The following is a 17,235-nucleotide window of genomic DNA, read 5'->3' on the forward strand; positions in this document are numbered from 1 at the left end:
AGACCCAGCTCTTCCAGCTGCTTGATACAGGCGGTTGCGATAGGATCTTGGGGATCGTTTGCCCAGAGGTTGAAATCTCCTAGTGCCAGGAAGTTTTTGGATTTTAGGGTGTGAATTGCAATGAATTCCATGAGGGGTGAAAGGAGATTAGTCTGTGGTCCCGGGGGTCTATAGCATAGCATGGGTGTTGATTGAAGATGTAGCGTCAGTGTCTCCATAAATGGCACCGGGTTCTGTAAAGTTGGTTTGGTGAGCACCATTTGAGATTTGAAGATCACTGCTAGGCCTCCTCCTTTTTTTCCTTTCCGATGTTCGGTTAGGATTCTGTAGTTCTTCGGCACCAATTCGGTGAGGATGGTGTTGCAGTCAGGGGTTAGCCAGCTTTCAGTGATGAAGAGACAATCTATGTTGTTCTCAGTGATGAAGTCGTGTACTTCCAGTCTGTGTTTGACTGCAGATCTGGCGTTAATCAATGCGCATGCTAATTGTTGTGGTTGAGTAGATCTCTTCCTGTGTTTGATGGTTGCTTGTCGTCCGGTATTTAGTAGTTGTTCTTTTTGAAGGATTTTTGTGTGGAGGATGGTAAAGTTGTAGTGGTATTCCTAAGTCTGTGAAGAACTTCTGCTGAGTATTTGAAGTAGCACATGGTCCAAGGATGCGGTTGATAGTACTAGGGGCCTAAGATGATGATCCAGACCAGGGTTTTGCTAGTTATCAGACTTGCCGCCATGCTATGGCTATTAGTAAGCACGCAATTTGATCTTGGGTTGCCTATGCGGAGGAGTTTTTATATTTGGGCTGTGATTTACTGGCTGTTCCAGCTACTTTTGCTTGAGGCGAAAGGTCCCTGCCCAGAAGAGAACCTGCTGGAGAAGCTGAACGGTTGTCCTAAAGAGGGTGTAAAATAGTCACGGAGGGGGTGGTGGGGGGGGGGGGGGGTATGGGCCTGCTAAACCTACTACCCTCCTGTTGATCCAGAGGAAGGCAAGCTGTGCCGGCCAATCGTACCAGTGGGAAAAGTTATATTTGTTATGACCAAGGTGCTTTCCTGCAGGGTGCTATACAGGTCCAAAGGAGTGGACCCCACATTAAGGGGGACCCAGTCTCTAAAGATCTTTTATGACAAAGCTTGCCGTGGCGGGTGAAGATTGGACTCCTGTTATGTTCAGAGTCCTGCAGCAGGAATGGTAAGTCTGCATTTGTTTGCAGTTTCTCTTTAAAAAGTTCTGACTGTCTGTTCTCCCGGTGGCCACTGGGAGCAGTGTGCTGTTTAATCATGCTATGTACTCTTACTCATGTGGGCTGCTGTTTCTCCTCCAGCCACTAGAGGGTGCAGGCTCGCGCAGAATGGCCTATTTTTATATAGGCAGGAAGTGGAAAGGTGGCCATGCCTTGCGGCAACAGGTTCAGTAGGCCTCTGGAGACATAGCAGCAGCCTAAGGATACTAACAAAGTGTGAGTACTTACTATGCGAGAACTATGGGAGAACTATGTGAAGACAAGTCATGATTATATGCTGCATATTTACTGCTTATCCGGTGGGACTGTACAACTGTAAGTTAAAACACCCCTGGATGGTTAGCAGTTCACTAACCATCCAGGGGTGAAATCTGCACGGGAATCTTCTAGATCCCAAGTTTTGCAACAGTTTTGGACAGGTGTGTCCGGGACAAGAGACCCACTGCCAATAAGGGTACATGTACTAGTAACACCTTATTTGACGTTTTTTTCCCCGTTTCGGGTTCTGCCACATCCTTTGCGAATAATCCGTAAGGTGGAACACTGATATTAGTGTTGGTCGAATTAGCCCAGGGGGGTTTGGTACACAGACATAGCGAGTCTTGTGGGGGTTGCTCCTTGGACACTCCCAGTCCAGCAGGACCTGATGGTCTTGAGTCCTGTTTCTGAACACTATAGAGCCCCTGGAAGCCAGCTTTGGGGGAACTTCAATTACAGGACTTGAAAATATATATTTTTGCCTGGCGTGAAGCCAGGAAGTGACACCCGCAGAAATACGTGGGTGGGAGATTTTTTTTTCTCCAATCGGTAGAGGAAAGGAGTTTTGGCCTTAAGTACCGTTAAGGGTCAGAGTTCGTGCCTGTCCATTTTTTTCCAGGGGCCGTTGTTCTCACTCCTTGTTTAATACTTCATACAGCATGCAACTTGGACAGTCCTGCCTCTCATGTTATTCTTATATCCTTGGGACTTGATTTGATCTTGACTGTCTGTTACAGAGGCCACTTTTTGAACCAATAGTGAGGATTCTGTTGGTCCTTTTATCTCAGAAGGTGGCTTCTTTGGTTGCTATCACTTCATGAAGGACAGTGTCTTGCCTTTTATTTTTCTCCTAATCCACAGTCGGCAGGAGAAAAATCGCTACGTACTCTAGAGGTAGTTCAGACATTCAAGGTCTACTTGGGTTTTCGGTACAAGTCAGGAATCCTGTTTTTTGCTGCCAGAAGAGCCCAGGAAGGGCAGCCGGCATCCAGGTTGAATATTTAGCAAGTTATCAATGATGCCTATGGTTAAAAAACAAAAAACATTATTTTCTTGGGAGAGATTTTCTACCAGGTGTGGGAGTATCTTGGGCCATCCATCATTGAATGCCAGTGGCCCAGGTGTACAAGATCACTATTTTACTAGGTCGATGTTAATCACATAGATAGAAGATACTGCCTTTGGCCTCAGCATATTACAAATAGCAGAGTAGATCCTTCTTTGGTGGCAGTTTCTATGATGGTGTCTCCCTCCCCTCAGGGGCATTGTTTTGGGACATCCCATATAGTAATTACTATGGCTTCTCTGTGTCCCATGATGTACGATAAAGAAACTAGGATTTTTAATACAGATTACCTGTAAAATCCCTTTCTTGGAGTACATCATGGGACACAGAGGTCCCTCCCCTCTTGCTGGGATATACATTGCTTTGCTACAAAACTGAGGTACGTCCTGTATGGGAGGGGTTATATAGAGGGGGACTTCCTGTCTTTGGGTCAGCCAGTTGTCCATCCAGCTATAGGTGGCGTATAATGCATTTTGCTCATACTGTGCGTCACTTTGCATATGTGGGAGGAGCAGTCTGGGGGTCAGCAAGGAAGGAATACTACAATCTACCTGACTCCTGCCTGTGATCGATGGGTAGATTGCAATTAATGGGTTGCGGACCCCTGATGTCAAGGATGTAAGGCTATATTGACACTAACCTGTGATCAGTTTATTTATAGTGCCTTAAAAAAGCATTAATACCTCTTGAAATGTTCTACATTTTGTCATGTTACAACCAAAAACAAATTTATTTTATTGGGATTCTATGTGATAGACCAACACAAAGTAGCACATAATTGTGAAGTGGAAGGAAAATGATAAATGGTTTTCAATTTTTTTTTACAAATAAATATCGGGAAAGTGTGGATGTGCATTTTTATTTAGCCCCCTGAGTCAATACTTTGTAGAACCACCTTTTGCTGCATTTACATCTGCAAGTCTTTTTGGGGATGTCTCTACCAGCTTTGCACATCTAGTGAGTGAAATTTTTGCCCATTCTTCTTTACAAAATAGCTCAATCTCTCAGATTGCATGCAGAGCGTCTGTGAATAGCAACTTTCAAGTATTGCCACAGATTCTCAATTGGATTTAGGTCTGGAATTTGACTGTCATTCTAACACATGGATATGCTTTTATCGAAACCATTCCATTGTAGCTCTGACTGTATTTTTAGGGTTGTTGCCCTGCTGGAAGGTGAATCTCCGCTCCAGTCTCAAGTTTTTTGCAGACACTAACAGGTTTTCTTCTAAGATTACCTGTATTTGGCTCCATCCACCTTCCCATCAACTCTGACCCTGCTGAAGAAAAGCATCCCCACAACATGATGCTGCCATCACCATGTTTCACGGTGAAGATGGTGTGTTCAGGGCAATGTGCAGTGTTTGTTTTCTGCCACACATTGTGTTTTGCTTTTAGGCCAAAAATTTGCATTTTGGTCTCATCTGACCAGATGGATTGAACAGTACTCTGTGAGATTTTCAAAGTTTGGGATATTTATATTTATAACCTAGCCTTGCTTTAAACATCTCCCACTTTATCCCTGACCTGTCTGGTGTATTCCTTGGCCTTTATGATGCTGTTTGTTCACTAAGGTTCTCTAACAAACCTCTGAGGGCTTCAAAGAACAGCTGTATTTATACTGAGATTAAGCTACACACTAATTAGTGGTTTAGTGGTTTACTAATTAGGTGACATCTAAAGGCAATTGGTCGCACTAGATTTTAGTTAGTGGTATCAGAGTAAAAGGGGCTGAATACAAATGCACGTCACACTTTTCGAATATTTATTTGTAAAAAATCTGGAAACCATTTATTTTCCATTCACTTCACAATTATGTGCCACTTTGTGTTGGTCAGTCACATGAAATCCGAATGAAATACATTTACGTTTTTGGTTGTAACGTGACAACATGTGGAAAATTTCAAGGGGTATGAATACTTTTTTTTCAAGGCACTGTAAATGCAGGTGAAATTATCTGGGAAGTACTAACAAACTTGATGCTTCTCAGATCCAGTTCAACCGTGGCTGCAATACATAGCAGCTGGGCGCTGTACTGAATAGAACTCATATTTAGAGACATATGCCCAAAATACACAAGTTCTGTGTCCCTGAAAGCATACAGCTCTAAATGTGTGTACCACTCAGTACAGCATACAGCCACTGAATATTTTAGCCTGTCATAGATTGTGACCGGCTGCTGACAGTGGGGCTGAACGCTGCACCTATACCTCCCAGGCACTCGGAAATTCTGGGATTTGATGTTGACGGGCCACACCCCATGTGGGCATGTGGTCTTCTTTTTATCTAGCAAATGAGGGAAATGACACATTTGTTTGTTAATCCTTTTAGGTGAGTTCCAAGCCTGAGTGGAAGAAAAACCAGCCCTCATTTCTTCTAAAAGAAGAGAGGGATAATGAACTACAAGAGGCCAATAGGTCTTATGGCTTCACACCTGGTAAGTGAAAGTATTATTTTCTAGTAATGTTTGTGATTTTGGTTGTATCTACATTAGTTTTATTTCTCAGCAAATGTTAAATATTATGCACTTCATTTTTAAGAAAGCTTTGTATTTTATGAACGGGTTCACAAAATACAAAGTGTTCTGTGATTTGGCAGGGGAGAGGAGGAGTGGGCAGTTCAGCTGTGAACAACATTATGCCTGATGTGTAGGACATCTGTACCTGGAGTGTGAAAGTGTCCCAGTCTACAGCTGCCAGTCTCCAGCTCTCTCCTCTGCCCGCCCCCCTGCCCACGTTCTGCCCCCCCCCCCTATGCTCACTGGAGTGCTGGGCTGTGGAGGGGGTGGAAGGGGTTGGCTCATGCTCTCAGCAGATCGCTGAGAGGCTGTGCCAGCTGTCAATCCAGACTTCTGGGCGGATCCTGACCATATGGTGACATCAGCCGACAGTGGGCTTCAGCCTGCTCCCGGCTGAAATCAGATCACGGGAGTGCAGTATAAACTGCACTCCTGTGATCTATATAGGAGAAGTTTGGCCAAAATACTTCTACTTTAATCACTTCTGCCACTAGAGCATTTTTTTATATTTGGTACACGTGTTAAAAATCAGCATTTATGGCTACAAATTTACTTTAAACCCTCAAAAGATTATATGTTTTCTAAAAGCAGAGGCCCTTTAGAACAAAAATATAGTAGTTACCATTTGTTAGGTTGCATGATATTTGTGCAGCTGTTTTCAAATCTAAATTTTCTGAAAAAAAATAAAAGTTAAAACACAAAATACTGTAATCCCCATTTTTTTGCATAAAAAAGGGTGAGGTTGTGTCAGATAGATGGTAAATGCATTAAGCCTTACATACAGTACCCAACGTTATTAATAGGCGACACTTTAAATTTTTATACAGCTCATCAGTTTAGAGTTAATAGTAAAAGTTAATAGTAAATGAGGGACCTAGAATCATTATAGAATTATTATATATTAGACATCACTCTGGTAAGTATGGATATTTATAACATGTCACTCAATCGTTTACATGCATATAAGTGCTCTACATGTATTTTTGCATTTATATGTGTGTCAGTCCTTTTCATTATTTTATAATTACACTTTTTAACATGTTGTCTTTTTTTCTTTATTGTTGTAATAGAGGGGCTATTAAGCACTCTATGTGATAGATACCACCCAAGACTCCAGATGTCTCCACTGTCCCTCTGCTCCACCTGACCAAGTACAGACTTGTGCTTGATCAGCTGTTTACATGGCTTTCTGGCCAAGAGTTGGAAAGCTCTGAACACAAAGTGCTTAAAGCTGAGAACTTTCAATTCACACTTGTGTAGAAGACCTTGGGGAAGAGAAGTTCTTCCATGTCTTTCCCCTCAGAAACCACAGGCCAAAGGGCAGCACCACATAAGTTCAGTAAAAGTATTCAGGCAGCTCTACAACCTTTGGCTTGTTTAATCCACTTGAGATCTTGGATGTAGCAGACAAGTCCAAAGAGTTCAAATTTATTATTAAATAATCAATCTAAAACTAGGCATAGTGCCAGGATTACCAGTAAGTGTTATCTAAAAACAGTTTTTTTTTTTACTCCAGCATGACATTGATTTCTGAAACCTTAAAACCTATAACCACCTCAATACAGTGCACTTACACCCCCTTCCTAACCAGACCAATTTTCAGTTTTCAGCGCTCTCACACTTTGAATGAAAATTACTCAATCATGCAACACTGTACCCATATGAAATTTGCATCCTTTTTTCACACAAATAGAGCTTTCTTTTGGTGGTATTTAATCACTAGTGGGTTTTTTATTTTTTGTACTATAAATAAAAAAAGATGAAATTTTGTGAAAAAACGCCTTTTTCTTTGTTTCTGTCATAAAGTTTTGCAAATTAGTAATTTTTCTTCATAAATTTTCGCCAAAATTTATACTGCTACATACCTTTGGTAAAAAATAACCCAAATTAGTGTATATTATTTGGTCTTTGTGAAAGTTATAGAGTCTACAAACTAGGGTGCAAATCACTGAAAATTGATCGCATCTGATCAGGCCTTCAGTACATCAGGTGTATCAGACAGAAACAAGTCAGAAAAGTACAAATACCCCTCAAATGATCCCTTTTTAGAAAGTAGACATTCCACGGTATTAAAGCGGGGTTCCACCCTAAAGTGGAACTTCCGCTGATCGGAACCCTCCCCCCCTCCAGTGTCACAATTTGCACCTTTCAGGGGGGAGGGGGGTGGAGATACCTGTCAAAGACAGGTATTTACAGCCACTTCCTGTCCTGCCGCGTGTCCACACGGGTCCCGCGCCACACGGATCTCAGAAACAGCACGGACAATTCCTATTGCGCTGCGCGACGCGCGCATGCGCAGTAGGGAACCGGGAAGTGAAGCCAATTCGCTTCACTTCCTGATTCCCTTACCTAGAATGGTGGCGGCAGCAGCCGAGAGCCGAGCGATCGGTCGGCCTTGGCTGCCGGCATCGTTGGACCCCGGGACAGGTGAGTGTCCATTTATTAAAAGTCAGCAGCTGTAGTATTTATAGCTGATGGCTTTTAATATTTTTTTCCCCAGTACAGTCCCGCTTTAAGTAAGTAGCATGGTGAGTTTTTTTAAGTTGTATTTTTTTTCCCACAATTCTTTGCAAAATTAAGACAGGTACTCAGGTACTCTGTACTCATATGAACTGTGACAGGTACTCAGATGGACTGTGACAGGTACTCAGGTAATCAGATGAACTCTCAGTTACCCAGATGGACTGTGACAGGTACTCGGGTACTCGGGTACTCGGATGGACTGACAGGTAATCGGGTACTCAGATGGACTGTGACAGGTACTTGGGTACATGGAGGAACTGTGACAGGTACTCAGATGAACTGTGACAGGTACTTTGATGGGTGGTGACAGGTTCTCTTTATTGGGGGGCAATCAGTGTGTGTTGAGGTGTGTGAGGAGGAGAACCCAGTAACATCTCGTTACTGTTCCATGTTTACATTTAGTGATTGGCTGTGAAAGCATCACAGCCAATCACAACCACTGGCCAATGGCTGTTTACCAGCGTCGGTGATGAGCAGTGTTCCCCGGGAACACTCTGCCACCGAGGTGCATGCGCAGAGCGCTCGAGATTGCGCACATGAACGGTGCAAAGTGGGACGGTACCATCTGTGATCGGCCATGACTTCATCCCGGCCGATCATGTGGTAAACAGCCATGCCCAATAGCTGTTCACCCCCCTCGGTGGCGAGCGGTGTCTCCGTGACACGCCGCCACAGAAGGTACAGGGCTGCATGCACACGATCGTGCGCATGCCCTGTTTAAATTGACGGACGTCATATGACACCCGTCCAGAACAAGAGCTGCGCTGCGTGGCCGTCATATGATGACCGGCGGGCGGCAAGCGGTTAAATACATTAAGGGTTTGTTGTCATCATTAGCCATTCATAGGCAGATTTATAGTTTATCAGTGAATGCAAAACTTCCTCTGATTGTCTGCAAATCAGAGAAATGGGCTGATGACTTCTTGATATCTAACCAATCATAGAAAGCTTTGTACACCAGTTTTAGTAAATCCCTCCCCATTGACACTTCATTTACTAAGTTAATTTAAGAGACTACATCATTCCCGCCTATGTGACAAACTAAAAGGTCTAGAAAAATTCCTAATGCATTAAGAGATATTGCAGTTGCAATGTAAATGAGCAAATCTCTTATCTCTTCTCATAGACAATGAAATTCTGCCTATCCAAGGCAAATAAATAGACAAATGTCTCAACAATAAGATCCCGAGGAGACATAAAATATTGTGATATGAATGGGTCATCCAAATCATCTGTAAAAACTAAAATATCAATTTTGGGTGGACTGACCTTGCCTTATAAGGTAACACTAATAAGGTTACAAAACTATGGTCACATGGCTGAGGACCATCTCATGTTTGTGGGAGACTTTAAGCTGGCCATAGCTGGATCAGCTGGTTCAGCAGGGATCAGGAGAGTTTTGATCCGTGTATGGCTGACCCGTTTGACAGAAGTTAATCATAAGATCAATCTCTGTTGTTAGGAATGTTGGAAAACTTTTCTCCATTAGTGGCTACAGCCCATTGGCTGATCAGTGTATTCTGACAGCGGATAATTCCAGTTGTCTGAATACAGTGTCTCAGCGGGGAGGATTCCTCTCTCTACCTTACTTGTGTGTGTATGGATGAATCCCCCCCCCCTTTTTTTTTTTAGCATCTCGCTGACTGATCAAAAAAAAAAAAAAAGTCATATATGGCCACCTTTAGGCCAAGCTGGCTGTTTTTAGGTGGGGAAGAGGTGTGGAAACTGTTCCAAGTTACTATCAGCGGCGGAACTATAGGGGTCGCTGCAGTCGCACTTGCGACTGGACCCTGCCGTTCTGCCGCTGTGGGGGGGCCCAAGACCTGGCATCTCCCCTGCACCTCTGGCTGGCACTTAAGAAAGCACTGGGGGAGGTGGAAAGTGGCGATCGGCAGCTCTATGGTGCCTGTGAGCGGCGGGATCTGCCTGGGGCTTGTAGTTCTCTCCTCCCGATTGCCAGTGTATACAGTGGAGAGGAAAGGGGAGGGGCCTCTGACCCTGGCAGGTATCAGTTTCACTTTCAGTGAGTCGCTCTGCTTGTACACTGTTTCTGATACATGCCCTGGTCAGAGGCCCCCCTCTTCTCCACTGTATACACTCGGGAGAAGAACTACAAGCTCCAGGGAGATCCCCCTGCCTGTGGACACCATAGAGTTGCCGATCTCCGCCTCCCACCTCCACCAGCCAGGTACAGGGAAACCTCTGGAGGGGGGGGGGTCAGCTGTCTGGGTACTCTGATGTAAAGGGGGGCCCTCTGGGGACACTAATGTATGGAAGGGGCCCTCTGGGGAGACTAATGTAAGAGGGGTTGCTCTCTGGGGATACTAATGTAAGGATGGGGCTCTCTGGGGACCCTTATGTAAGGAGGGGGCTCTCTGGGGATCTTGATGCAAGGGGGGGCTCTCTGAGGACCCTGATGTAAGGAGGGGCTCTCTGAGGACCCTGATGTAAGGAGGGGCTCTCTGGGGACCCTGATGTAAGGAGGGGGCTCTCTGGGGACCCTGATGTAAGGAGGGGGCTCTCTGGGGACCCTGATGTAAGGAGGGGGCTCTCTGGGGACCCTGATGTAAGGAGGGGGCTCTCTGGGGACCCTGATGTAAGGAGGGGGCTCTCTGGGGACTCTGATGTAAGGAGGGGGCTCTCTGGGGACCCTGATGTAAGGAGCGGGCTCTCTGGCCGACTCTGTAAGGAGGGGGCTCTCTGGGGACCCTGATGTAAAGAGGGGCTCTCTGGGGACTCTGATGTAAGGAGGGGGTTCTCTGGGGACCCTGATGTAAGGAGGGGGCTCTCTGGGGACCCTGATGTAAAGGGGAGGCTCTCTGGGGACTCTGATGTAAGGAGGGGGCTCTCTGGGGACCCTGATGTAAGGAGCGGGCTCTCTGGCCGACTCTGTAAGGAGGGGGCTCTCTGGGGACCCTGATGTAAAGAGGGGCTCTCTGGGGACCCTGATGTAAGGAGGGGGTTCTCTGGGGACCCTGATGTAAGGAGGGGGCTCTCTGGGGACCCTGATGTAAAGGGGAGGCTCTCTGGGGACTCTGATGTAAGGAGGGGGCTCTCTGGGGACCCTTGATGTAAAGGGGGAGGCTCTCTGGGGACTCTGATGTAAGGAGGGGGCTCTCTAGGGACTCTGATGTAAGGAGGGGGCTCTCTGGGGACCCTGATGTAAGGAGGGGGCTCTCTGGGGACCCTGATGTAAAGGGGGGCTCTCTGGGGACTCTGATGTAAGGAGGGGGCTCTCTGGGGACCCTGATGTAAAGGGGGGCTCTCTGGGGACTCTGATGTAAGGAGGGGGCTCTCTGGGGACCCTGATGTAAAGAGGGGGCTCTCTGGGGACCCTGATGTAAGGAGGGGGCTCTCTGGGGACCCTGATGTAAAGGGGGGGCTCTCTGGGGACTCTGATGTAAGGAGGGGGCTCTCTGGGGACTCTGATGTAAGGAGGGGGCTCTCTGGGGACCCTGATGTGAAGGGGGGCTCTCTGGGGACTCTGATGTAAGGAGGGGGCTCTCTGGGGACTCTGATATAAGGAGGGGGCTCTCTGGGGATCTTGATGTAAGGGGGGGGCTCTCTGAGGACCCTGATGTAAGGAGGGGCTCTCTGGGGACCCTGATGTAAGGAGGGGGCTCTCTGGGGACCCTGATGTAAGGAGGGGGCTCTCTGGGGACCCTGATGTAAGGAGGGGGCTCTCTGGGGACTCTGATGTAAGGAGGGGGCTCTCTGGGGACTCTGATGCAAGGAGGGGGCTCTCTGGGGACTCTGATGTAAGGGGAGGCTCTCTGGGGACCCTGATGTAAGGGGAGACGCTCTGGGGAACCTTATGTAAGGAGGGGGCTCTCTGGGGACCCTAATGTGGGAGGAGGCTCTCTGGGGACCTTGATGTAAGGGGGCTCTCTGAGGACCCTTATGGAAGGGGAGGCTCTCTGGGGACCCCTTATGGAAGGGGAGGCTCTCTGGAGACTCTGATGGAAGGGGAGGCTCTTTGGGAACCCTAATGTAGGGGGAGGCTCTCTGGGGACCTCGATGTAGGGGGAGGCTCTCTGGAGACCCTAATGTAGGGGGAGGCTCTCTGGGGACCCTTGATGTAAGGGGGCTCTCTAGGGGCCTCTTATGGAAGGGGAGGCTCTCTGGGGACCCTGATGTAAGGGGGGGCTCTCTGGGGACCCTGATGTAGGGGGAGGCTCTCTGGGGATCCTGATTTAAGGGGGAGATCTCTGGGGATCCTGATGTAAGGGGAGATCTCTGGGGATCCTGATGTAAGGGGAGATCTCTGGGGACCCTGATGTAAGGGGGGGCTCTCTGGGGACCCTAATGTAAGTAGGAAAGTTCCCTGGGGTCCCTGATGTAAGTGGGGGACCCGTACTCAGATATGTAATGACACATATATATATATATATATATATATATATATATATCTCTAATATACATGTGTATGCCCGCCCAAGTGTATGACTTTCTTTTCTTTGCTGCTATGGGCTCTAGCCCCGAGATCTTTTGTAGACCCAGCAACGTCCCTGGTGGGGGCCCTTCATGGTTTCTTGCACACGGGCCCTGAAGATGCTAGTTACGCCTCTGGTTACTATTAATGCCCGCTGATTAGCTAGCTCTAGCCTTCTGTGGCTCTCTGTTCCTCCATTTCCATAAACTTGCAAATGTGATTATGCAATTCTGTATATATGGATTAAGAGAAAATATGGATTGTAGATGTGAAGCCACAGGATACAACAGGCAAGCATCTCTGAACTAGAATTAAAAACAATACACTTTTTTTTCGATTGATTCTGTGTGTTTTTTTTTTGTACCTTAATAGATGATGAACTGGTTGTGTGGCTACAAATGAGCAGCCCTGAATGCAGACAGCGTGTGTTCAGGGGCCACTCGCCCACATGCCTCTCACATTAGGATGAGTGGCTGTGCCCATGCACCTGCATGTCCTAAAAGACTTCAGTGGGGGGTGCCAGTTACAGATGCTGCAAAAAATGGTTCGTTCATCATTGCCCGTGTGACCGAAGCCTTATTGTCCCATGATGCAGTATGTTCTAAGAATAGAGGAGTGGACAAATGGCAGGATTTCCCCTGCCGATTCACAGAATGTGTTACACGGGTGGCAACAGGTTAAGGGGAAATCCCTTCCCTTGGGACAAGAAATGAGGGGAAATCTTGCAATACAAATAGCAACAACAACAAAAAAGTTTAACAAGAATTGCAACCATACCCCACTTTATCCAAAACAAGAAAGATGTTTGGTTTTAGGTTACTTTGGCTGAATAACGCCTATGGATTTTTTTTACATTTTTGTCTGAATAACAATTCTTTGTGCATTTTTTTTTTTTTTTTTGTAGGATTATCTGCCATGCCAAATCACAAGAGAAGCAAACTCACGAATGCGAGTTTCCCAATGTATGAACAATCAAAACATGATAATCTGTCAGCCAGACTTCCACAGAATACACAAAATAGTTATTCCAACCCAAAGAAACACAGAGAAGATTTCAGAAGATCCCTTGTTGATATTATGTAAGTTTCTTAGTCTTCTTTTTTTTAATTTTATTTACCTGTTATTCCATTTTATGCTAGAATTTGATCACCTTAGATTATATACACAATAAGGTTGATTTACTAAAGAAGCTTAAAATGTTCACACAGTAAATTTTCCAGTCATGTTCAGATGAAATAAATAAACTGGAGTTTATCTACTAAGTGAGTGATGTTAGTATCTAAGAAGTTTCTTTAGGTGGAGTCAGCTAATGTAATGAGTGGTTCTGAATAAGGATATTTAACTGTTAACAGCACTTGCATACCCCCCCAGCTGCAGCTACAGAATACTTTATTAATTCCAAAGAGAAATTGGGAAATTGTTACAAGAGCTAAGACCTGTCTGGAGTCAGTGTAAAGCTGGGTTTTCACAAACGGGTTCCCCCATCTGAACAAGTGAGGTGGATGGAGGAATCCTCCCCACTGAGCGATTGTATTTTGACACCGGGGGACTCCTCCGTTATAATACACCGATAATACACCGATCAGCAGTGCAGCCTATTGGCTGCAACTGCTGATCGAATTGGAGTTCTCAAACAGTACCTTTGGACAGAAGCCAATCTACTGATACACTTCTGTCAAAGAGGGAGAGCCACGCACAGAAATCCAGTCCCTGCTGAATTGGCCGAATTTCAATCAATTTGTACCCTCCTTTAGGTTCAGACTTCTGAAAAATATTTAAAGGAGAAATAGGGCCAAAGCTCTTTTGGCCATACTTCTCCTGTGGGTTGCAGGAGTGCACTTAGTTCTGCACTCTTGTGACCCAGATTCAAAGTGATTTAAAGTGGTTGTAAACCCTTACATATAGCCTCCTGGCCTCAGATGATACACAGAGATTAAACAAATCCTCCTACATAAGATGTACCTGTTTATCTGCAGTCTTAACTTCTCAACATCAATTCAAGGTCCAAAATTTATAAAGCTTGTCTGAGATGCCAGAAAACATAGGGCAGAGAGCTGAAATTACATACCGCACAGCTCAGTCAGAAGAACTCAGAGAGCTGATTGGAGGGATGGGACACACCCCCTTCACACAGCACACAGGAACAGACCCGAGGCAGTCAATCAGAGGCAGTGTGCTGGATATCCCTCCTGTGTTACCTTGTTTCTCTTGGTGTCAGGAAAACTTGTCAAAAGGGACTCATGCAGATATAGAAGAGAAAAGGGAGGCAGACAGAAGTTACACTTAGTGCTCTGGATTGAGATAAGTACACACTATAGAAGGATGTGCTTTGTTGTGCAGCTCAGCTTACAGCGCCAGGCCAGTCTCTGAGTACTGGGATGACTATCTCCTGTGCATGCACAGGAGTGACATTGTCTCCCGCTGGTCAATACAGGAGCCTGAAGACCGGCACGCAGAAGAAAATGCCAGGAACCATTGGGCAATAAGTATTCACCCCTTTAATTCCACTTTAACATCAACACTTTCTTTAAGACAACATCAAGTTATCATTAGGGATCTACACTTGTACATTTGGTTACTTTTGGTGGTCTTTGGTAGGATGAAGAACGTGGACTCCACTGCCTTGTGCTACAGTTTAAGCAATGAACATGTGTTGTTTCATTTTGTATTCTACTGAAGTAAAATATACTTCCTTTAACCATTTTTAATAATCTTATCGGTTTCTCATTTTTTTGTTTTACTAGAAAAAAGGATGCTTTTTCAGATTTTCAGGTAGATCAAACTACTTCTGCAGGAACATCAGCTTTAGATAAAGACATTTTGGTAAGTGTATGTGTCATACTGATGTGTACTTAGTTACTAAGTTTAGTCACTATTATCTACAATTCTGTACATACCATAGGGTGCTCCCGAACCTGTGCCTGGGGAAATATACTAACATGGTAAAAGAGGACAATAAAGAGTGCATTTTCAACTGGATATTTAAGTTTAAAATACATAGCAGAGTTATAGAGCAGAGGTGAATAAATGGTGCTGAAGACTACTGAAAGGAGTCACAAGAATCTCCTTAAATGCAGCCATGATTAACCACTGACAAATTAAAACTTCTGCTAATAAAGAAGGATATTTTATATAAAACGCTTTTCTTCTACATAGTAAAACATTTACAGAAATAAAGGTGCAAGCCCATAAAAATATTTAATTATTTTTTACTTTTTCACTCAACCTGCTACATTTGCAGGAGAGCTTGCTCTGTTGAAAAAGTACAGACTTACTGGCTTTAAGATTCTGAGATGTTAGTGTTCTGTGGATGCCATTCTAGTTTCTTCCTCCTCCCCCTATAAACTTAGAAAATGAATTTTGTACATGAATAGGCAACTGCCTGTGACCATGCTATAGACCAGGGCTATTGAACTAAAATTCAGGGAAGTCTAGTCAGTTAAATTGTCTTCCAGCAGAGATCAGAATCTCATATTTGTGCTTCAACTCCGATCCTTCACATCCCAGCCCCCCCTTTACATCACAACCCCCTTTTTCTGTTTCATTTGTATTTATATCATACAAAACAGTTGTAAAATGTACAAATTATAAAGAGGTAATACTGTGGCTCACAAGGCATAACTGTGCATACTAAATTTGCCATACAGGGAGCATATCTAATATTGCAACAAAAAAACTATAAAGGGTACCAAGAGTTATAAGTGTATAGAAATGGGACAGCAAGGTCCAAAATCCACCCCCATACCAGCAAAAATGAGCAATAAGGGTCTGTGTTCCTCATCAGACAGATAATAGCCTGTACAGCATTTGATCAGTCCTATTCTTACATCAGTGTCCCTCTTTTTATAGCTCCCCTTCATAGCACAGTTCCCTCCCCTTTATATAGCTCCCCCCCTTTAAATCCCATGTCCCCTTCCCATCACAATTCTCTCTTCACAACACATCCTCCTTTTACATCACAGAACCTCTTTACATTGCAGCCCCCCATTTACTTCACAGTAAAGTTACTATTTGTGCTCATTTCCCAGAGTGAGGGGTTCCATAGTGAGGGGTCTGTGCCCAGGAAACTGTTGTTCCCCAGATTTGTCCCCAGGAGTAAAATTTGCCCATGGAGTGTAAAGTTTATAGTGTGCAGGCTGCAGTCCATCACACTGCTAAAGCGGCAGTGTCACGTACCTTTTAGTAGCGAGCCCAGATTGCGGAAAGAGGCCTCCCTTTACAACTCCCACTACCGGTTTCCTGGTAATGTAACAGGGAACACAGGAGTAAGGAGGGGTACAGGTGCCTGGCAGGATCAACAGATGGGAAAGGATGGATAGGTGAAGTTCAGTGGAAGAGGTAATCACAGCGGATGGATCAGCAGGTAATTTATAGCAAATGTCACAGTTCAGCAAAGCAGGAAACTTATAGCAGGTAACACAGTTCAACGAAGCAGGTAACTTGCAGCAGATGAAAGCAGTGCAGAGAAGCAGGCAACTTGTAGCAGATGAATCAGTTCAATAAGACAGGTGACTTGCAGCAGATGAACAGTGCATTATAAGCAGGTCACTTGTAGCAGATGAACAGTAAGGAACTGGCAGCAGATGAAACAGTTCTATATAAGCAGGTAGCTTGTAGCAGATGAACAGTTCAATATAAGCAGGCTACTTGCAGCAGGTGAACAGTTCAATAAGACAGGTAACTTGCAGCAGATGAACAGTGCAATATAAGCAGGTACTTGCAGCAGGTGAACAGTTCAATATAAGCAGGTTACTTGCAGCAGATGATACAGTTCAATATAAGCAGGTTCACCTTAGCAGATGGAAGCGAAGTACAAGGGAACAGGCAGGAGAATCGTCACAACAAGCTGAGGTCGGGTGCAGGCAGATAGCAGATGGGTCACAGGCAGGCCGGGTCAATCAGGAACGAATGCTACGGATCAGGTCTCACAGGTATAACGCTGTAGAGCAGACAGCAGAGACCATTAGCAAGAGGCTAGTTTAAATAGGCCATTTGGCGCCAACACGGATGCACACACGAGACCGCGCACGAACGCACACGCGCACGATCGCGCGCACCCGCGGTGACGCCCGTAATCGTAAACCAGAAGACCTGGGGGTCAGTTTCTTAATGCGATTTTCATGACAGGCAGCTCCATCTGCGCTATTTCCAACTTAGCGGCATGCATTCGATTGGGGCTTGCAGTGTGAATTAGAGCCTG

General features: G+C 45.2%; 1 protein-coding gene across 2 annotated transcripts in view; it reads left to right on the top strand.

Annotated features, from left to right (window-relative positions):
* DNAH7 (dynein axonemal heavy chain 7) overlaps positions 1-17,235 on the top strand; it is a 498,098-nt gene that overhangs the window by 29,527 nt on the left and 451,336 nt on the right. For both annotated transcript variants that reach the window (XM_077448738.1, XM_077448739.1), the window contains exons 3-5: positions 4,894-4,999; positions 12,940-13,114; positions 14,780-14,858. In XM_077448738.1, coding sequence (XP_077304864.1) covers positions 4,894-4,999; positions 12,940-13,114; positions 14,780-14,858 — 360 coding nt within the window. The remainder of the gene's footprint in view (positions 1-4,893; positions 5,000-12,939; positions 13,115-14,779; positions 14,859-17,235) is intronic.

This window comes from Lithobates pipiens, unplaced genomic scaffold (genome assembly GCF_037356315.1).
Source record: "Lithobates pipiens isolate NorthernLeopardFrog02 unplaced genomic scaffold, aLitPip1_a1.2 Scaffold_22, whole genome shotgun sequence".
Lineage (NCBI taxonomy): Eukaryota > Metazoa > Chordata > Amphibia > Anura > Ranidae > Lithobates > Lithobates pipiens.